This window comes from Symsagittifera roscoffensis, chromosome 1, assembly GCF_963678635.1.
Source record: "Symsagittifera roscoffensis chromosome 1, txSymRosc1.1, whole genome shotgun sequence".
NCBI classification, from domain to species: Eukaryota; Metazoa; Xenacoelomorpha; order Acoela; family Convolutidae; genus Symsagittifera; species Symsagittifera roscoffensis.
In genome coordinates, this window is record NC_087062.1 from 52,828,048 (window position 1) to 52,850,929 (window position 22,882).

Here is a 22,882-nt window from a genome sequence, read left to right on the forward strand (position 1 = left end):
TGATGAGGCAACATTACCCTGCCCAAAAAAAAACAAAAAAAAATTGAATGCAATTCTCTGCGCAGAGCTGAAGCTGAGCAGCTTGTACGTTGCTCATTTCTCTTGTGGATGAATCGTCTCAACATTAACTTCAAAATACGAGACTTTGTTTGCTCCAATACTTTCCTCGAAACCTCATCGCCATCTTAGGTATAATTTTTGATTTGCGTTTTTGAAATAATCCCCCCCTCTTTCTCGCAAAAACCGTGGTTACCTACGTGAACATTCTGTGAGAACCGTTGATGACTAAAAACTATGTGAGAATCATTGCAAAAACGTTGGATTCATTCGTGATTAGTAGCGTAGTTAGTCAAACTTTCAATGCAGAAGCCTTCATTCTGAGAAAAGAAAGTTTTGAACTTACAACTTAGAATTAATAGCGATAAACTCAAATGTATTGTATGTTTAATGAAATGAATGAGATCAAATTATGACACAATCGCATGACTCATATATGACAAGAAATCACTCTTTCGCGGCTCTATTCTTAAAAAAGATCTTCTTTTTTAAAAATGATCAGCGGCCATTGAGATCGTCATACTGACTGCTCTTTCTGTGCCACACACAGGCCACGATAAACACCACGAGACCAAACAGGATTAGAAAGCAGTGAATTGAAAGGACCAGGACTAGCGAAAACAGGTAGAGAGTGTGGGTGCAGTATTCAAAGGGGGGCTGGCTCGGCATTCCGTAATGAGGGGGGTATATTCTGAACACTAAGTAGTTGCCCCATGCAAACCACCCGAGGAGGAACACGAGCATGAACATGTTGAAATATTTGGCGCCCTGCATGTTCTCTTGGCTCTCGTCCTCGCTTCCCGTGACGCGCATGGAACTGGAGGTGCTGTCGCTGTCGTTGTCATCATTGGAGTTGTGACGTAAGCCACTGATGTTTCGCAGCTGTATCACCAGGCAGAACAGTGCCACTATGCCGAATACTATAAGCCACAGAGGCAGTAGTTCCTCCGCAGTGCATTGATTGTAGCTGGAGCCTCCTGAAAAAAAGTTGGTTGTTAGAAGCGAAGCAGAGATTTTGATTGACAGAGAAAAGATGAAAAAAGAATACTCTGGCGTTTTTGTTATCATGCGAAAGCGTTGATTGACATACCGTATAAAATCTGTTCTTGCTAAAAACGTTTATCATTTGATGCTAATTTGATTTCAAACTGATAAATTCTTCTAGAAGTTTTTCAGTCGCCATCGATTGGTTGTTAAGTTGTACTGCTTTTACGTCAGAAGTGCGCTTCTACTGAGTAAATTAGATACACGCGGGTAAAAATTAAATACACACTATTGGGCAATTTCCCATTTACGAAAACAAACTTTTTTCGTTTCTGCTACTCAGGCAACATTTAAACTGTCAGAGGAGTTAAGCAGTAAATCGCAGTTTTGTTATATTAGTTGTAAAATCTTCTACCGACCGTTTGTGTAAACTCTGGTTTAATTAGCAAAAGTAGATCCTAATGACAGTGGCACAATTTTGATTTTGATGGTCTGCACAGTTTTTGTTATAAATGTTACTATTTGAGAAATATTGAAAGAACAATACTATTAATTCAAAGATGATAAGAAAAAAAATTTTTAAATAGTGACCGAAACGTAAACATTAAAAAAAGAAAAACAACCCACCAAAGCAAATTCCTGAGCATTCAGATTGCTTTTTAATATATTTTTTTAGATATTGCCTTTTCCAAAAATTATTCGTAGATAATAATCCGGCTTCGTGAATTCGGTTGAGTGTGATGTAATGACTCACCAATGGCGATCATGGCAACTGGCAGTGTGAGCAGGAACGCGTGGAAAATGAGGAATGGCCCTAAACATACACATCACCTAAACTTCAAACCCGGTGTGCCAAAAAAAAACGAAAACGAAATATAAATCATAGTTTTTTTGCTGAAATAATGTAGTAAATTAGACTCACAGTATGCTATTAAAACAGCACAAGGGTTTTCTCGATGACTGAAAATTTTGATAGATTGGATTGTGTATTTTTTTTTCATTTCATTCTATTTCATGCGAAAACAAGAAAAGTCAGTTGCAGTGCAAGTAGCTCGGAGTATTTTGGCAGAAAAACTTAATCAAAGCACAAATCAAACATCGAGTAGTTTTTTCAAGAAATGGATCACCTTGCTGTTATTTTTTTTAAGTAGAGGGGATAACTGAAAGACAATAAACAGCACAAATAAAGCGTAAAAATTGCTGAAATTAAAAAAAAAGTAGTTTTATAACATTAAAACTGTAGCAAAAGTGTTATCCGTACGGATATATCGGATATCAATAGAAAACTGATTAATACTAAAAAACTAAGCTTAAATCTTATGTGATAACCATACTTGATGATATTGAAACTTAACTTTTTCATACAGATGTCTGATTTAATTGAGTAACTATTAAAACTAACGCTATATTCAATAGGTGTTTTTGAGTCTCTATCTCTCTCATGATTTTGACGTAACTTTAACCGAATGAGTTCAAGTTGCTAAAGAATCTTCTGATTTTTATTTAAAACGTTTTACTTAGTTAATCTGTCAACGCATAGATCGCTTACCTATAAACTTTACAGGAGTAACAAAAAACCCACTGGTTATCGCACCGTTCTGGCAGAAAGCCTCAGCGGAGCCTCCGATCGAGTGGGGAAAATCGAATCAACAACTTATCATAGGCTTGATCGCAAAAGATGATTGCAAAAGCTGCTACGAGATCCACCCCCAATTAGAAAACCACAAGAGCCTCGATAGGAACTCCAAATAGAAGGAGAAACACAAACTCAAACAAGAGATAGAGGTATTCGTAATCAAGAAAAGAGAGTCTAGTGGGAAAATCAATCCGTTCAATTTGAAATTTTGGGACCCACAGTGGGCAGAATACCGTGGGAGGAAACCAATATTAAGGTTTGCAGCTACGTATATCTTACAGCCTAGGAAACGAAGGGCAATGACGAGTAAGTCAACAGTACCCAGACTTAAAAATCAAGGAAAACACAACTAGAAACTTTTGGACAGGACTACAACATCTATTCAACAAAGACCGCAATAATTCTTTTGACAGGTATGAAAGGTTCACAAGAAAACAGTCAAAACAGAAATACTCGAACAATTCCATTGCGGCTTGACAGAATTAATGGTAAAAGGAAACTTTAAAAGCCCTTATTGCCAGGATGGTGGTCTGGAATCATAGGAGAAATTTTACCGCCAATATAGTGAACAACGAGGTACAAAAAGTCTTCCTGGCGGAAACGGAAACTCCAGAACAACCTTTTGAATTCGCAATACGCAGAGAAAAGGGACGTGACAATCACATTCAAATCCGCAAACAGTTAGCACGAGGATTGTCAAATCAAGACAAATCAAGAGACGGGAATAAAATTTGAACCAGCTGGGATTCATACAAAGGAGAGGAAACAGAAGCAGGAATGCTTGAAGAGGCGGTAAAGGTTGTTCGCAACCGCAAAGGGGAAATTATTATCGCCAGGGAGCCGATCAAAAACAAATCTGTTTCAAATGTGGGAAACCTTTTGGACCTGGTCACCTTCAGCAATGCCCAGCGAAGGACAAAATTTGTAACAGATGCACTAAACGAGGCCACAATGCCATATCCTCCAAGATTAACGCTATCCAAGACGAACAAAGCCGAGAACAAACGACTCAAGACACAGATATGGCTGCATATAGTGGCTACCTACAGGCAGGGATGCAATTCCAGAATGGGAACTTTTCCAACCGAATGACACAACAAAAAAAGCTGTTCACTTCCAAGATCGACAGGTAGATCAAATAACGGGGACGACCTGAAAAGACACCTAAATAGAATCAGATCAGTCAATAACAACCCGGTCTTCATTGCCAATACAAGATTCCTTAAGTCGTTTGATAACAAAAAACAGCTACCACACCGCAATTATCGGTCAAAACGTCAAACGAATTCAACTGGGAGATAACGACGAGGCAAACAGAAGGGTGTGCTGCAACGGGTACAGAATACCACCATTCAGAAGAATTATTACCCAAAATGAATCTGGAGGCTGGACAGTGATTACCGCTTCTTTCATCGTGGTAGAAGACAAGAGGGCAAACATCTTGGGTAGAAACCTCTTAACCCTAATCGGCATCCACCTAAACCAACAAAAACTACCTGGTAAGTCAATGAATTTTGTCTCAGATGATAACCAATGAGAAACAGTGAAAACCTATTGGGTAAAATCAACATACTCAGGACTTCGCTTACGTATTGGACGTTCACAAAACCGCATGGTGCATAAAAAATACTTAAGCGACAGAAAAGCGCTCAAACAAAAAGGACGAAGAATCCCAATCAACATCCAATTAAATGTCGAAAAAAAATAAAATCTCTAATTGACCAAGGCCATATTGTGAAGTTCAGGGGCTGCAGCAATAAACAATTTATCAACCCTATATTTATAACTGAACTGTCAAAAAAGACCAAACTATAAAACTGGCCATGGACTGAAAACAAATAAGCAAGGCAATCCATATGAACGAAAATCAAATGCCTAATGTAAACGTTTTTCTACGCAACGTGGCTCAATCAGCGCAAGAAGGCAGCGACAAGCCCGGCTCCTCAATTTTTTTAACAATTGACCTCTGGTATGCATACAGTCAACTAAAACTAAATGACACAACTAGAACGCAGTGTAATTTCAGCATAATAGGAGGCCAAGCAACAGGAACATTACTTATCAGTTAGAAATTGGGTTCTACGGGCTAACGGATATTCTCGCAGAAATCCAGAAAGCCATTGATCTAACTTTGAATAATGAAAAGGACAAAGTCGGATTTTTAGACGATATACAGATTGTATCTCATGCGATAAAAGAACACCACATTGAAAAACTGAAAAAGGTTTTAGATAAATTAGATCAAGAAACCATGGTCATCTCTATAGACAAGCGCAAGTCGAGGAACCCTGCACAATACCAATGCATAAGAAAACCAAAGCCCTTACTTAACTCCAACATCCAACAAAATTGAGCAACTCAAAAGCTCTATAGAACCAGTTCACCGAAGCCATTACTTAACTCCAACATCCAACAAATTTGAGCAACTCAAAAGCTCTATAGAACCCGTTCACCATATAATTGATTTTATATCAAACCTTGCCAAACTATGCGACCCACTAAGACCGCTATCATCAACAGCTAATAAATTTCTTTTCGTATGGTAAAAAAAAACACAAAAAAGCTTCCAAAAACATTCTGGACGCGGTACATAATTTTACAGAACATTTGCACTTAAGCATTTTTACAGAACATAAGCAAGTAACCGTGAAACTAGAATAGTATGTGACGCAAGCCGATACGGTGTCAGAGCGGCTTTAGAACAAGAAACACCCGATGGCTAGGCTAGCATAGCGTACGCAACTCGCTTTGTGAGTACTCGTGAAAGTAAATACTCCGTGAACGCGTTGAAGTTACCGGCCGCGGTATAGGCCGTCGAACAGTTTAAAAGTCACCTATACGGTAAAATTTTTACCCTAATTGCTGACCATCAAGTTTTTGCAAGTGCAATTCCGAGCAACAAAAACGAAAAAACATATCAACTTCCTCTAACAAGATGAGTAGAATGTCTCCTTCCCTCCGACTTTCATATCAAACATCCTTCAGGCAGTAAAATGGGGCTAATCGACTATGTTTTATGTCACCCAGTGGGAAAACCCCAACTCGGCGTCCTGGGATGAATACTTCGTTGTAGCTTTTATTGAAAATTTCATAGCTTGCCTCAAAATTCAAGACAAAACTTTGTGTCGATTATAAAAATGAACTCAAATTCAACTGCAATCACTGTTAAACCTCAAATGCACAAGTTCAGTTGCAGAATTTGCTCTAACTCAGACTTTAAATTTCATAGCAATTCAAATCGATCAGTCCCCTCAAAATATATAGTGAATACAGTTAAATTATGCCAAACAACAGATTCAAGCCAGAACGTCGAATGCCAACTGATCAAGATGGACGTGGCGAATATCCCAATTTACCGAAGGAATTTGCGAACAGCCCTTCATATCGACTTTATAGCAGCTGCCACTAAAAGATACAGGCCTTGCCAGTAACTAATCAAAATGGTACGCCAGCAGAAATGGCAAAGCATGAAAGCCTGCTACGGACCCTACTTCTACAACGTACGAGACGAATTGTCAGTTTGAGACAATATCCTAATTTACGACGAGCGAGTGGTCATTCCGAAGTAAATGAGGCAAAAACTACTTGACTAATTTCACTTGACACATCCAGGTATCCATACCTGCTCCGAGACATTGGGTGAACAGCCGAAAACTGCCGAGAATGCCGAAAAAAGGGCAAGAACTTAAAAGTAATCTACGGGAATAGCATTTTACCACATTTGATGCAGTGGTGGAACCTATTGAACAAAACTAGTTGGACTTCGCGGGACAATTACCGGATGAAAACAACAATGTGTATACCCTAGTCTAAGTAAACAGCTTCTCGCGATTGCCGTCGGCAAAAGCTGTTGCTAATAATGAGGCTGAGGCTATAATAAAGTTCAAGGAAACACATATCGTAAACCGCAGCGTGCCACCGAACATTCGTTGCGATCAAGACAATCAGGACAAAGGGCTTGGAGCGAAAAAATTTATAACGAACTCTAAAAATAAAAATGTTAATTTGATCTTAGCACCGGTCGATGATCACCGTTTAATGGTATGGTCGCAAGATTAATTAGAACTCTTAAAAACTAGACTGTCAGTCATGACAATCGAAAAAAAGTTTCAACCGCATGAACTTGCCTCCGACGTAGCAGATTTACTCAAGGCATTGAGCATTACACTAATTGCGACCACAAAAACTACAACCTTCGAAGCCCACTCTGTGTGTAAGCTCAACGGACCACTAAGTGCTACATTTGCACATCACCTAAAGCCTCTAACCTCTCATGGGAAAACACAAAACTTTCGTGTTTAGTCAAAAAGATCCTAAAGAAAACTGCATTACCAGCCGTGGCAATGCGGATTTGGGAGCAGAATAGTGAAGATGAACTGGGCCATGTATATAGAGAAAAGAGTTGACATGCCCGAACCAACTTACAAACCAACGGAGGAGAATTCAGCGCAGGACACAACAACACCCAATCAGGGAGATCAAATGGATACAGGCAACCGTATAATTGGAAAAACAGAAGAAGACAACCTGGGACAGCTTGTGTCTAACAGATAAACCAGTCAGACTAGATAGCAGCGACAAAAACCAATCCGTTGGCTAACCGTACAATAAAAACAAAGATTAGAAGGAGCTCATCTAGTCTTTCTAAGAGATCGTTTTAAGGGACCACAAAACACCGTTGACCCCAAACTGCGAAAACATGTCGAACCAGAAACTAGAAAATTCGAAACAACAGCTCGAAAAACAAAAAACCACGGAGTGTTCGGTGCACAACTTAAAATAATTGAAAACGGATCAATCGTTAGCGTGGATACGGGAGGACGGTAAACAGCCACGGGTATTTAGGCATGACGTCCTAGCATTCGTACTGGACCCAAGAGTCTACGGCAAGTAAAGACCGGCACAATTAAAACAATTTGTTGCATATTACCAAGGGCAAAACCACATTTTCAGACGTAGGAGAAAAAGTAACCTTCAAGAAAATGGATGAAAGTCAACCCCAAAACCCGCAGACAAACCAGTACTACAACCATTAACATCAAAGAGTCCAAAATGCTAACCGATTGAAAACAAAGATGAAGTGATATGTCAGTCGATGAATAGAAAATTAAAAGAACCACAGCGAATCTTTAAACCATTCATGACAAAGGCGAAAAAGGCCCAGATCGATAAACAGAAGAAAAAGGAGGAGGCAAAACCCCTGAAAGCTACCGTTCAGAAAGGGGACCCCTGACGAGGAAGCCCAGTGTTAATCCCGAAAAGAGACTACACACTCATTCAGTTTGACTGCGATAAACCAATCTCCTTGTCATCGGACGGCTGCGAACTACGATGTAAAACACCGTCACCACAAGAGACAGCGGCAAAAAGAATGGACCTCAAATGTACGACGGATGAAAGCATCGCATCTGAAGTCCGACGCTCTACAAGAAGAAAAGCAGTAAACGCAATTCCGATTAATCAGGTCGATGAAGCAAATTCCGAAACAAGCATCAGTATAGGAAATATCGCTCTTACCAACACACCACCCCAATCTGAGGGCACAAAAATTTTAGTAAAATCAATCCAGGAGGACACACGGGAACCCCCGACGGATACTGAATGCATTAGAGCAGAAACAACCACTACAAACTCCCAGCCACACTGAGAACTGACATAATTTCCACGCCGAGAACCAACCAAAAAGAGTAAGGCAAACAGCGCCGAAAAATCCACACCGATTAGGTCACCTCAATCTTTATTGCAAAGGGCGGTAAGCTCGAGGTTTGTCATTGATCGACAAATTAGTACAACATCTCCGGATAGCGAATTCCTCAAAGACTTTGATGCCGCGATGAGGACACTAAAAGCTATTTCACCTACTAAATGTTCAATATCTTTTCAAAGGGAGTGCGAACAACACCATGCTCGAGTAAAAGCGGACAAGAAACAAACAACATTAAACACGGAAGAAAAACGTACCAGTGCTCCGCAAAGAGCGTTCAATACGCAACCAGCAGCAAGAAGTCCCAGCAAAGAAACACCTACAACGAGAAGATCGGAAAAGAAAACATTTTTTTAAAAAGTGCGGCAAAAACAGAAATATCACGAAAACATTATATCCAAAATGGGGGATTGTTATCCGTCAACATCATATATCGGATATCCATAGAAAACTGATTAATACTAAAACACTAAACTTAAACTTTATGTGATAACCATACTTGATGATATAATTACTTACAGTAATCATTTAGATGTCTTATCTATTTATATAACTAGTAAAATTAATGCTATAATCAACAGCTATTTATGAGTATTTATGAGTTTTCAGATTCGAATCAAACATAACTTTAACCGAATGAATTTAAGTTGCTAAAGATTCTTCTTGTTTCTTATTTAAAACGTTAATGAATCCTATCTGGTTTCCCAAAAACTTTTGTTCATCAAAGTGCTTATTTTTGCAGTCGGCAGCAACACTTTCCAAGTTGTGATGATAATTTCTTGAAGCTGGCTTTTTTGAAAGTTCACTGCATTGTTAAAAAATAATGGGATAAAATGAAGTAAACAAAATTTTCGAATTAGTTTCTCTCAAATTAGGTTATATTTAAACTAGAATTGATACGTGATACGGGACAAAAAGTGCCGAAAGTTATAGCAGCGTTTTCATGGTGCAATTTGCTCAGCAAAATTTCAAATCAAAATTACAACGGTTCACATCGTTTGGTTCTGATTTAAGGATGCAAAAAGGCACAAATCTTGTTATTCTCACATCAATTGAGCCTGTTTGCCTCCTTTATTTTAAATCGAACGAATTGACCTGTTTTAAATGTGTGATTTTAGAGTGAAATTTTCGAAAATCTAAGAAAATACATCATCAGAATTCGACACTTTTTGCTGCCGACTCTAAAAAAATCCTGAGCTATCCAAACAATCATGCTTTCTCGAAGATCCGCCAGTTTCTTGTCCAGTGGTACATTAAAAAATGGCACTCACAGGACAGCACTATAGCACAGAGGACCTTTGAGAGGAGGTCTCTGAAGCTGACGGAGGTCTCGTCTGCATCCCGCATGTACTCGAACACAGTCTTGCCCCCGTTGGGATCTACTTTGGGGCAGGGATGGTGGTGCCGTCTGTTCCCTCCCCCTCGCACTATCGACTGTCGCTCCTCCTCTACCTGCAAATACAGGCTTGCTTATCAAGCTAAATAAAAACAATGGGAAAATACACGGACTGACCAGGCTAAAGTTTGACACTGCATGCGTTTAATACTGCGTCCCGACAATTGTTTTGTTCAATCCTTCCTTTAGTTTTGCTGAAAGTGAAAACTATGGGATCAACCGTGCGATCATCTCTCCACACCAGCCCCATTCCACTTAAAAAGGATAAAAACGATACTTGGCGAGCATGATAAATCTTGTCAAATTAATGTTTCAAAAAAAATTGAGTGAATCAATTACTAAAAAAAGTAATATCCACAGAGTGCACTTTTTCGTACACAGTACAGTCGACCAAATTCTATATTGCTGATTAATCATATTGCAAAAAGGGGGAATTGGTTAAAGGCACAATTTCGTTTACGCTTAATCGTTGAATTAGTTCCTTTCTAAGGTGGAAACTCTATTTCGGGATTATATTATAAAGCATGAAGGCATAGGTGCATCTGCAATTTTCTGTGGGATTTTCTCGAAAAAATTTCGTCGACCTTGTTTTAATAGATTTTCCGTGCTCTCTCCAAGACATTTTACAGGTCCTAATTTTTCATAAATTTCTGCGACGCATGCATACGCTTTTGAAAAAAACAAGCCAAAAGTCAGTTTTTTGATGCTCTCCCTCAAATTTAGTATTAATAAGCTGCGATTTTAGCATATTGTACCCTTTTTAATTTAGTATTTGATGCAAATAAATATTTTTCGTTTTTTTTCAGAATGCGCCTCTTTTGGGTTCTCACTTAAATGAGTCTGCTTTGCTATTGAAAAAGTGATTTTGGCTGCGAATCACGCCATCGTCTCTCACATATTTTAATGTTATTTTACGTATCTGCAGTTTTTACGGGTTGCCTAGCGCGATAATCATGTGTGCCCGTTAGCATGCAATCATTGCTTCGATTAAATATTCAATCAGAGAAAAAGTTATTTTGGTTTTTATTTGATTATAGATATCATTGATTTGATGAATGAATAAAAATCATCAACTTCACTTCATCAAATATTCACCTAATTATTTAGGTTACCGCCAAAAAGCGGTAAAATTATCAATTCCCCATCATATGCGTTCATTATATTTATTGTTCTGAAATTCAAAGAAAAAGACGGATTATTTTTGCTCGGGGTAGTTTTTTTTTCTCCAGACAAGTTCCGGCTTTTTAACTAGCTAGCAACTTTAGACGGATCTTTTTAAATATCAGCCAAAGATACTTTTATCTAGAGAAAAACTCTGACAAGTTAATTTACCTAAGAATTTTTTTGTATTGACTTGAGTAGTATGCATATAGTGCGTTAGGATCGGGGGGGGTTGTCATACATGGATGACCATTAGGTATAAATCATAATGGTCACCATGTATTAAATGATCAGCAATGGTCACCATGTAATAATCCTAATTGTCACCACATATAATTTTATACCTAATGGTCACTATGTAATAATCCTAATTGTCACCATAAATAATTTTATACCTAATAGTCCTCATGTAAAACTTCGGTATATTATTGAGTATTCCCACTGAACGTTGTGGAAACGGGAATGGAATTAGGTTTTGGTCGGTGCATGTTTTCCCTTCTAAAGTTTGGGGGTATTGGTTTGTTTACATGTAAAATGACGTTATATACCTATTATATGCGACCAAACTATATGGTATATAGAAAAGCACAAGATTTTGGCAGCGTAGCTTAACTGTTGGCTGCGGTGAACGATTTCCTTCAAAAATGCATGTTTTATTACTGAATCTCGAAGAAAGCAAAATTCGTCAAGTGCGGCGGCCGCCACCTCTATTTAGGCAAAAATTAATAATCAATTTGACCAAAATAAGAATGAAAAATTTCGTTCAGCCAATTGAAGGTAAAAACAAAGAAAAATTATGGAACACTGAAAACTCTAAAATGATGAAATTGGCTTGAAAATTTTGACATTTCCATTTTCCGTGTCTACAAGAGACTGAAAAATAAACGTCTGAAATCTATGACAAAAACTTTGATTTGATAGAAAGGTTGAAAGAGCTAAAAGGTTGAAGTGGCTAAAGATCTTGAAAAACGAGAACACTGATGAAAGCCAAAAGTGCCCATTAATTTTGCTGCAACCATTTCTAAGACGTGTACCTAACTTGTTACTATAAAATTGAAGTGGAACAAAATTTCTTGGGGTCCGAGTAGAGGAAAACGCATGGCGCTCGACTCTCAGCCGAAAGGCGGCGTTTCGAAACCCGTCCGGAAATTGTACTGAAAGGAGGCAACAGTAGCTGGTATGGTGATATCCCCCCATAGATCGATTTTGTACTTTTTTTCTCACTTTGATAAAAAGCTTAACTTCTCGAATTACTGCTATTCAGTTAACAATTGGGTAAAATTTCAATTACTAAAAGAATGTATTGTTCAAAATTGAATTGTAAAATGTATAAATCAACCATATTAAATGGTTAGTTAATGGGTACGCATGTGAGTTAGGAAACGTTTCAAAACATGATCAGTTATATAAACAAAATCAGAAGCATCACCATTAAAGTTTTTATCAAAAATCAAATGTGCAATATAAATACAAAAAGAACCGCACATGGTAGAGTTTGAGTCTTGCATGGGAAAGTTTGTCATCAATTCAGTCACTTGATGAAAATTCTCGTTCAATCGTTTATACAGATTGGTGTACTGCCAGAGAGGAAGACCGAGAGGATCAGCGAAGTATAAAACATTTCTTCTGTTGCATATCACAATCCAATGTGTCCCCGGAGAATCTGATTTTGAAGTGTTCACAATCATAAAGATGTTGTTTGGGATGTGAGGTGGAAAATTGTCGGCTGCAAATACTCCAAAAAACTTATATTTCAGATGTTTACAATTCTGAATGAGGTCCTGCAACTGGATTTCATCCATTTTCAGACTGTCGAAATGGGAAGGACGTTCTTTGTAACTTTGCGGTCGGAGGTAATAAATACATTGGATGAGCGTATACCCCAAACAAAAATTTCCAGGTTTGCTGTCAAAGCGTTTGAGAATTGAAGATCGAGTGAAACTGAGCAGTTAGTAAGTTCTGGATGCAAGAAGTCATGAGCTGCCTGCTGTGTGCTAGTGAGATCAAAACACATAATAAAGTGCTGTTGGTAGTTATCCAGAGTGATTCCCAGCCCGCAGTGCAACAAACCCAGCGCTGATAGTGTGTTGAAGAAGAGACGCTTATGATCTTGTGTACTGATTGGTGTACTTGCTATTGGTAAACCATTTCGTCTCAAAGTAACTTGCTCCAGTCCAAATTTTTGATAATGAAAAGGATTCGTTCGGTTTGTTCCTAGAAATGCATTATTTGTGTTCAATGCTATGATAATTTGTCTCACCGGTTCACGAGCAAAAATATCTTCCTGTTGCCAGCTGCGCTGACCAGCTGTTGCAAGAAATGTTTTTGTAATTTCTTCTTGATATGGGTAGTTCGCAGGAGTTTTGAGCAAAGTTGATTCAATGGCAGAGAGCACATGGTCGGTCACAGTCATTTTTCTAACATATAGGTTCGCTTCGAGTATTTGCAGCTTGTAATGCTTGGCAGCATCTTCCGATATAATGAGAAAATCTTCATGAGAACGTCTGTAGGAAAGTCTGAGGGTAACACCGCTCAACAAATGCTTGTCACATGTGAAAAAATCAACTCCAGCGGGTCCATAGAACCAAATTTCCCTCGATTCACGGACCAGTTCTCGTTGAGATGTGAAATCAGCTGCATCTATTGCAGCGGGATTGTTTTCAAAACGATATCCCTGACACTTAAGCCATGAGTCCTTGGCTCCTTTGCTGTTAGAAACTTCTGTTCCAATAAAGCTTTTATGCGCAAAATTACTATTGGCATTTGAGATTTTGAGTCCATTAGCAGAGAGGGTACAGTCAGAGAAAAGGGAATACAGGGAGTTGTTTACGAGGAACGGTGAATCAGACACAGTAGGATCAGTGTTGTCGTATCGCAGATCAGCTCCACTTGATTGCGTTACTTTGCATCGTATTTCCAAATAAATTTTTTGCAGGTCAACAAAATTATTACGGTCACCGGTGATTTCAAATTCAAGCATTGGTCCATTAGGTGAATAAACAGGTCCAATTTTTTGATCAAAAGCGTTTTCAAAAGTAATCAAAAGAGGTTGTTTTTCAAACAAATCTAGAGAGCTATGGGTAGCTTCATTGGGTAACAAATTAGCGATCATTTTTTATGTTTGAGAAAAAATCTGCTCGACTTCTCACTGGTCTGGTTTTTCTTCGAATGGTTGTTTTTCTTTTTCGAGCCCCTACTGACCTTCTTCTTCGTAATCCATTCATTGGTGTCTTTCGACGACGTCGTCTACCACCACCGAGTTGTTTTCTTGCAGTTTTTGTGACAGTGTTTTTCAATGCTTGTTTAGGAGACTTCTTTTTCATAGCGACATCAATTAGTTCTGGCGCTGCACTCATCAAAAGTTCTCTGCCCAGTTTTTTCGCTGCCGGTAGAATAACCCGTCGTGCAAACGGTATAGCAACACGACCAATACCAGCAGCCAAAGCGCCAAATCCACTGCCGCGTTGTCGGTAGTGTCCAGAGAAATGAGGAAGTGAAGCTTGCTTTGCATAATATTGTTCCATTGGTTTTCAATCAAAACGCTTGAATTTTAGAGTCAACACAACTTTACCAGTTCCTGCAAAGGGCACTAGTCTTCCAGTTTCTGTGCGCAACTGTACCGATATTGATTGTACAGATGAAGTGAATAATTTTTTGTAGTCTAAATTAGTGAAGTTTTTTCGATGATTAGGTTCAATGCTGCAGGCACTACCGTTTTTGATGCGTCTATTTGAATCAATGACGCGTAACAATGGGGCCTTTGCATCACCAACAGTTTGGTATTGAATAATGTCAATATAGACAAAAATAAGACTTGTCCCACTTGATAAGTCATATGGGAAATGAGATTCGTACAGTTCGTTTCCCTCATAAGATGCATCGAAGGAGGGTATCATTTTGTAACCAATGTGATATTCACCGTTCTCATCAAGCTTTGCATTGTAGCCTAACAGACTGGGTATTTGGGGACTTGGGAATGAGATTCCTTCATTTGCGTTCATCCAAATGCTCATGCTATTCGTGATTTCTTGAGGACTCGCATCAAAATGAATTTTGTCTTTGAGTTTTGTTTTTATCTCATTAATCAATTGTTCTATAAAAGTGTACTCTCCTGATTTGATAAAAACTTTTTCGCCATAGTAGGGTCTGGAAATTGTATTCCGATTGCCAGCGTTGGATTTACTGGCTACTACTTCGGATGCTCTGAAGTACGTAAATTCCTCATCAGTAACATTGTTTAATTTTGTGGGGAAAATTATTTCTGAGAGAGCAACTCTCCAATCTCCGTCTAAAGCTATTTCTTCTTTACAAAAATTTCTAAAACTGGCCAAAGTGTTGCCTGGGAAATAATCCATTGATGCTGTTGAAATCAAATGTACAGTAAACTCATCACTGCCCATTTTCGTTATAATCAGCTTTGTTTCCAATTAAACTAAGTTCTTTTTCATAAATTTTTCCGCTGATTTCTTCCTTTTCCGCATCAATGAGACTGTATGTTGGAGGGTTTACAGTAGGAATGGCAACTATTTCAAAAACTTCGTCTGTAAAAATCTGCTTGTAACCTTTTCTAAAAGGCAAGTCAGTCTTCGCTATTCGAACATAGTCACCAACATAAAATTTTGGTTTCTGTACCAACTTCGATGAACTGTTTGCAATTAATGAAACTAAAGCAGGTACATGTTTTCTTGTGACCTTGTTTGGAGCCAATTTTGTTACTCTATTAACGCGTGAGTTAATCGTTTGAACAAAACTTTGTAATTTTTCAATATAACTGTAAGTCCATTCAAACTCCAAGTATTTGTACATAATACTTTTCAGCGATCGAATGTTTCTTTCGGCAAACGCTGATTTTTTTTCACTGTGAGTATTGTATTTGATGATTTCTCGTTTAGTACATAACTTTTCGAACTCTCCTTTAAACTCGGTGCCTTTGTCAACCCAAACTTTTTTTGGTTGTTTTGTTTTGATCATTTTTTTGAAAGCTTCGGTTGTTTCCTTAGCATATTTGGTCTTCAGGGGTTCCACTCGTAAGTAGCGAGAGAGGCAATCGACAGCAACTAACAAATATCGTACCCCTCGGTTATATTTAGCCAATTTATCAACATAAGCCAAGTCAAGAGACCAAATTTCGTTGATATCGTTAACAATCACTTTTAGCCGAGGATATGTTTTACGAAACAATCCATACTTTGTATGTGATGATTGAGATCTCAGAAATTTTTCAACTTTTTTTGGTGAGAGTTGACTAGCATTTGTTAAATTTTTAACGCTACCAAATGCAGCTGGACCTTTCGTGTAGAGTAATTTGAGTTTCTTTTCTTCACTGATAGTAGGATTTCCATTCTTTTGTTGACGTCGTCGCAAACGATTCTTTACTGCTTTCATAGTTTTTATCATCGTCGTCATCGTCGTCGTTGGTGTTGGGGAAAAATTATTTTTTCTGGGTTTTTCTTTTGTCTGATTGCTTGGTTCTGGGTTTGAGAGTTGTCGATCGAGTCTTCGAAGAGGAGGGTTTTGATCTCTTCGAGTACTCAGTTGTCGGGTTGTCGTCGGAGACGAAGGAGGAAGAAGTTGAGAAGGGCTTAGCTGCTTCGCTCTTAAGCGAGCGGAGAATCTGTTTGGCATAAGTGTTGGACACTAAGCTAGGATCAAGATTCAGTTCTTTCAAAATTTGTGGATAAAAAACACCCTCAAGTTTTTTTGTGTTTTGCTGTGTATCGTACAAAAAAGATTCAATTTTAACGAGTGTTGGTTTTCCTTGAATTAAAACATATCCGTCAACGTCTAAAGTCAAGGATTCAACTTTGAACAACTGCTTTAGCACGATGTTTGCCCTTTCCAATTTATTAGCTTCCAATAGCTCTTGAATGGATTCCATAACCTTTCGAAACACTTCAGCGGTTTTTCCATTCCTTTTTTCATCGTTTTTTTCTGTTCTCTTTGAACTTGTCTGCTGCAGTGAATTGTTTGATTCAAAATTTTTTTCTGCTTCATCATCACCGTCATCACTGAAATTAGTAAGTGCAGATAAATTTCTTTTTCGGTGCAGATTTGGTACTACATTATTAGGGGTTAAAGGAATAGGAGATGTTGGGTTTAATGGTGGTGGAGAGTCACGGCTGATATTTCGTTCTCGAAATCGTTGTATGTAATTGAGTTGAGATGATTTGTCGTTAATTAATGGATTATGAAGGATTTGAGATTGTGGTGCAGTTTTTTCATCTGGAGCATATGTTTTTCGAGGAATGAGGATGAATTCTTCAGCATACATGCCTGAGATTCTAGTTTTTCAAGTAAATGTAACACGATTCTCCGATTGATTTAACCAGTGGAATATTGTTTGCCAAAACTTTTCGTTTTTCTCGGATACTAAACTTAGGGTCAACAATTTTTCCAAATGGTATTTTCTTACTCTCGATGAAACTCTTGTTAGCTGGAACATGTCCCAGAAAAACATTTACAAAACAATCGCAAAGAAATCTAATAAAATTTGAATCAGCTTCTGTCAAAATTGATCTACAATGGCGACTATTGAGCATTTGCTTCAATATACATAATTCTTTCTCTTTCATTTTCAAGAGATGTGATAACTGCTTTCGAGGATGGTAAATAGAAAATGGTTGGTGATGGTGGAACTATGTTTGACGAATAACGAAGACATTCTGAAGTTTTGGGATCCAAGTCTATCAACAGATGACCAAAATCTTCTTTCGTTGCCAACTGATACGCATGACGGAGGAATTTTGCATTATTCAACTGTCTGCCTAAATAATCAATTTGTTGAATGTCTCGAGGTGATTTGAACAAAATTAAGTGAGTTGTATTCAAATCTATTGTACGTGATTGCTTACTTTGCTGAAATAAATTGTGCTTGACATAAATAACATGAACATTTTTATGTCGACCTGCTGTAGCTAATTTAACAAAATCTTTTTCATTAAAAATTTCTTCACAGGTATCATCAAAGACAATCATACAATCCCGTAAGTTATTAACAATTTCAAAGCTGGATAATTTTATAAATTCAATATCAAATTTGTTGTGAGAAACAAAGGAACGGTATTTGGGTTGATCGTGAAGATAAAAATAAAATATCTTGTTATACGATGGATAGAATGTACCTTTGAGAAGCATTTGAAAAATTAAATCAGTTTTGCCAGATCCTGAGGGACCTGAAACGGACATAAACAGACGATCTTTTGTTGAAATGATCTTATTCATTATTATAACTTGGGATTGGGTAACATGTAACCAACTGTACTGGATAGTATTGAAAGCCAAATGGCAGTCTCATCACAACTAAGGTTGTAAAAAGATAATTTTGAAATAGATAAAGAGAGCAAAATGAAAATGAAACAGACTTGCGTGAAAAAGACAACTTCTGCAGACGGAAGAGAAACAGAATTACAAAATTTCCAAGATCTGTTTTCGTGAGATAAAGACTTTTCGGCAACACCAATGTCAACAAAGTCGCAATCATTGTTCTCGACAGTGGTGGTTTCTTCAATTTCCATGTTTACCCGAAGACTTTTTTTGCTTATTTCTATCAAGGTTGATAGTTACAACTGCATACCAATCGCCTTTTTTTCTCTCTGATCTATTGCCGTTTGGTTTGTATTTTATTATATATCTTGCTATGTTTTTGTCTGTCAGAAGTATCCGAACAATTTTTTCTACGTTTCCGGTACTGATTTCGTCTAATAACTCTTTTGGTAAATTCTCACCTGTTAAACTCACATTTTGTGTGTTTTCTTTTGGCAAAAATATTTTTTTGAAATTTTGAATTTTCAAACACGACATGTTAGCAACTAGTAATCACACAAGATCAAAAGAAAATGAAGACAATCAATAAATATATTTATTATGATTCACAAAATTTGGCATATATATATATGTGATTCGTCATTTCGGTTCAACAGGCAAATCAACTCCTCGTTCAATGAAGAAAAACTCATATTTTGTGAATTTGTCATGGTTACGATTAGATTTGAACTTTACAACAAAATGAGCAGCAACTCTGATAGTGGCTTGAACTAAATGTATTTCCTCAACGTTATCAGTTTTGACTAATTCTTTCAGTTCAGCTGGAAGCTGATGGTCATGCAAATGAATTTGTCTTCTCTCTCCCAGCTGAGGTTGCAGCCCTTCCAGGTTGAGATTGAACAACGGAATTGACTGGCGAAATTCCTGGAGTCTGGACATTGTACAGGTGAAAGTAGTCAAGAACTGTAAAAAATTTCCGTAAATTGTCGATTTCGATATCGTTCAGTGTAATTTGTTCGAGTTTTTGCAGGAGAGGTTTTCCTCGACAATCTAATATGCCTGTCCGCGTAAGAGTAACTTTAATTCTTGGTGTTAAATTGTTTTCAGGACTCTGATTAGTCATTGAAGCGTAAACCACCAAATTTGGAGATAAGGTTGTTTGCATCATTGGACAGTTCATTTTGTAACCAATCGAAAAAAACTTTGGATTTTCTACGGGTACAATGCTTTAATAATTGATGTGAGGGAAGTAAATGAGAATGTCGTTTGCAAATATGTTTTTCTTGACCCAATAACTGTTCAATCTTTGGGCAGCCAAAATCTTCCAAATTTGTCACGGGTAATTTCAAGTATTCAGCTAATAAAACAGATTTTTGTGTACCTTTAGCAAAAAAATGGGAATTTGGGTTCCTCAAACGAATGCTGTCAAAAATTTGATCCAAGTATGAGTAAGGGTATTCACCTTCGTCCCAACGAAGCCCGTGTAGAAATTTAGATACCCAATTGTACGCTTTTTTCTCTTCTTTTGATAAATTGTTGAATTGAACTGGTGGCAGAAAATGAATTGTATCAATTGTATTAGCAGAGCAAACGGAAAGTTCCTTTATGATCAAAGGTTTCTTGCCACATTTAAATCCTTCAATATCTAAAATAATGAGATGGTTGAAAAACAATTTTTTAGTTTTCTTTCTTTGGGTTAACATGACTTTCACTCAACATTCCAACAAACGAAATAACTTTGGTTTGAATGCTTTAAGAAATAAGCAAAACGCAATACCTGTCACGTGACCCAGGTAACAGTTTTTTATTGGACAAGGCAAAACATATGTGTACCCAGGACCGGTATGATTTTTTTCTTGCAAATATCCCGCTGCGTCATGCAATATAGCATGTATTCTAAGAAACTTGAAATGTTTCAAGTGTTTGTCGAGCGACGAATTGTCTATTCCAATTAAACCACCATATGGTCTGTTTTTCAAAACAAAATCCAAATTAATATCAGCATCCAAATACAAACAAGTGGCTAAAAAATACTGAAATCTGACTGATTTGTCTGGATATTGTGATTTTAAGTCTATAAAAATTTCATGAATGAGTTTTAAATCGAAAGTTGAAATCATGTTTACTGAACTCAATATAATAAAAAGGGAATAATGAAAAGTATGTATCAATTAAAACTTAACTTTCTCTTCAACAATAAATTTCACAAATAGCACATCAGTATCTACATCAAGTTTTCCATATCCACTTGTCAAAATATCCATTATTTTGCAAAAAGCGGCAGAATGGGGTCCATTAATTAAACTTTCAAATCTTTTCAAAGTTTCTGTATTCATCTCATCTGTTTGAACATGTCTGCTTTCTGTATGTTTCTTTGAAACTGAAGTCGAAACTCTTACGGATTTGTTTGACGTCGACGATGCAGCAGGCGTAACTGTATTATCAATTCGTTTCTGTCCCCCAACGGCCGGAGATTTCTTGCAAACGTTTTGATTTGGTGAAGTTTGTTTCTTAGATGATGTTGCAGAAAGCAATAAATTGGGTAAACGTTTTTTGATTGCAGTGAAATCTAACAAATCGAGATTGGCTGCAACAGGTTGTGCTGAATAAGTGAGAGCTAGTTTAAGTTTGTCAAATAACTCACCGTTTCCTTTGACATCTTTAGCAGGAGAAACTAAGTATTTGAAGCAAGTGAAAATACAAGGAACACTGAAACATTTTTGGGAAGGAAAAAATTGGTTTAATTGTTCCTCTGAATCTACTTGAATCAATATATGGTAATGAATTTTTTTTTCATTCTCGACTGAAAAAGGGCAATATTCAGATTTGAAGTGGCTTCCAAAAACATAATTTTTAAAAGTAGATAAATTAGGAATTTTTTCAGTGATAACAAATTTGAAATTTGGTTGAAATTTTTTGAAATAATCAGGTAACACAACTTCGAACATAGCTTCTGCCATTTTGTAAAGGAAAATTAATTCGGGTCGTGCTTGAAATCCTTTGTGTTTGAGGAAAGTTGAGATTTCCTGGCTCGTTTACAGTTAGATTGTGGTTTGTCTTTGTTTTCAACAGTATCAGAAATTTCACTTGTTTGCGCTCGGATTGACTTTCCCGACTTTAGTAATTTTGAAAATTCTTCGCTGCCTAAGGAAAGTCTTTGTACACATTCAAATTCAGCGCCTTCAGCTGCTTTTTTGAAAACTTTCAGGAATACATAAGTTCCAGTTTGGTCATATGTTTTCAATGTAGCACGCACTAGTCTTTTACTGTTTTCCGAAATATCGAAATAGCAATCGCCAAAATCTTTATCTGCATCTGCTGTGGTGCTTGTTTTGGTTTTATTCATTGTAACGAGTAAATTTTCAAAGTAACTTGATTCAAAACTGAATAGAAAGAAATGAATGGTTCCGATTGATTGTATATGTCTGCAAAAGAAAGCGGCGTTGTATCTATTTTAATTTATATACACATGTAATTTATATCGCAAAGATATTGGATTGCAATTTAGTTCACATGGATAAGTATTTTGTGCATGTACAACTGATAAGAATTTTAATGGGTGTTAAAGGTCACAATGTTTAAACGTTATTTTTGATACAAGCTATTTGTTTGAATGCAATTTAGATAAACATAGAATACCACCCAAGGTAACATAAGTATTTTACACGCCCTCCCTTATTAAACCGATTAAAAACTACATAGGAGGTCTTGAAATTTCTAATTTTAGAAGAACCAATCCCTATTTTAATCTCTTGAGGCGTTTTCACAATTCATTTCAGTTTCATTTCTCTCCGCGTTACGTTTGTCATTTTCTTCCAACTTTTCTTCAAAAATGCCTTGTTATATTATTGCCGGATATTCCAATTACGAAAGAACCTTTTTTTATGAAACCGTTCACGGTAATTTTGTAGCAATAATTAACGAAGAAAAAAGTTTCAATTCTGATGAGTGGACTTGTACTCATCACGTTATGATTCCCAAAAATTTTTTTTTACATTTATTCAGTAAACTTTCCTTAAAAAATTCAAAGAAAGACGAAGAACTGAATATAAAGTATTTGAGTTACCTTACAAATTCTGGTAAATATACGGATCCTGACGAGCCTCTTGCTCTTCAGGTTGATATTTCAACTTTATCAAAACCAGTAAAAAAATTTTTGTATAAATACGATTGTGATGTTACTCCGATGTGTGAAAACCAATTAGAATACTTTGAAGAAATTGAATTTTTTGATCGTTTATGGGGAATGGAACAAATTGAGTCACCATCAGTAGTTACCCCGAAAGCTGATCCTTCCCCTGTAGTTTCACCATGGCTTGACGAACCGGGTTGCTCAACTCCAAAGCGTACCCCTGTGGCTACTGTGAGCAACCACATGGAAAACTTAACCCCTTCTCTCTGTCTAGCGCCAAAGAAAAAAAGGAAGTTAACAACACTAGAGAAAGCGCAGGAGTATTTGGACCTTATATAACTTTGAAACTGAGGTTGAGTTTTTTTGATTTTTGTTTGTATTTATTGTGTATAATAATTTAACTTTAAAATTGAGTTTGAGTTTGTATCTTGTATTTGTTCATTAATTATCACACGATTGGGTTCTGATTAAAAATTTATTTCAAAAGCCTTTAAAAATTGAAGTTACAAAATCATTTATTTTTATTAAATTGACTATTTTTTTTTCAAT

The 22,882-nt window shown here is 37.0% G+C and overlaps 1 protein-coding gene across 2 annotated transcripts in view; it reads right to left on the minus strand.

Annotated features, from left to right (window-relative positions):
• Positions 1–425: 425 nt before the first annotated feature.
• LOC134856794 (transmembrane protein 272-like) overlaps positions 426–22,882 on the minus strand; it is a 67,191-nt gene continuing 44,734 nt past the window's right edge. For both annotated transcript variants that reach the window (XM_063873072.1, XM_063873071.1), the window contains exons 2-4: positions 9,653–9,833; positions 1,796–1,855; positions 426–1,034 (exon numbers count right to left, since the gene is read on the minus strand). In XM_063873072.1, the coding sequence (XP_063729142.1) occupies positions 556–1,034; positions 1,796–1,855; positions 9,653–9,833 (720 nt within the window). In that variant the 3' untranslated portion in view covers positions 426–555. The remainder of the gene's footprint in view (positions 1,035–1,795; positions 1,856–9,652; positions 9,834–22,882) is intronic.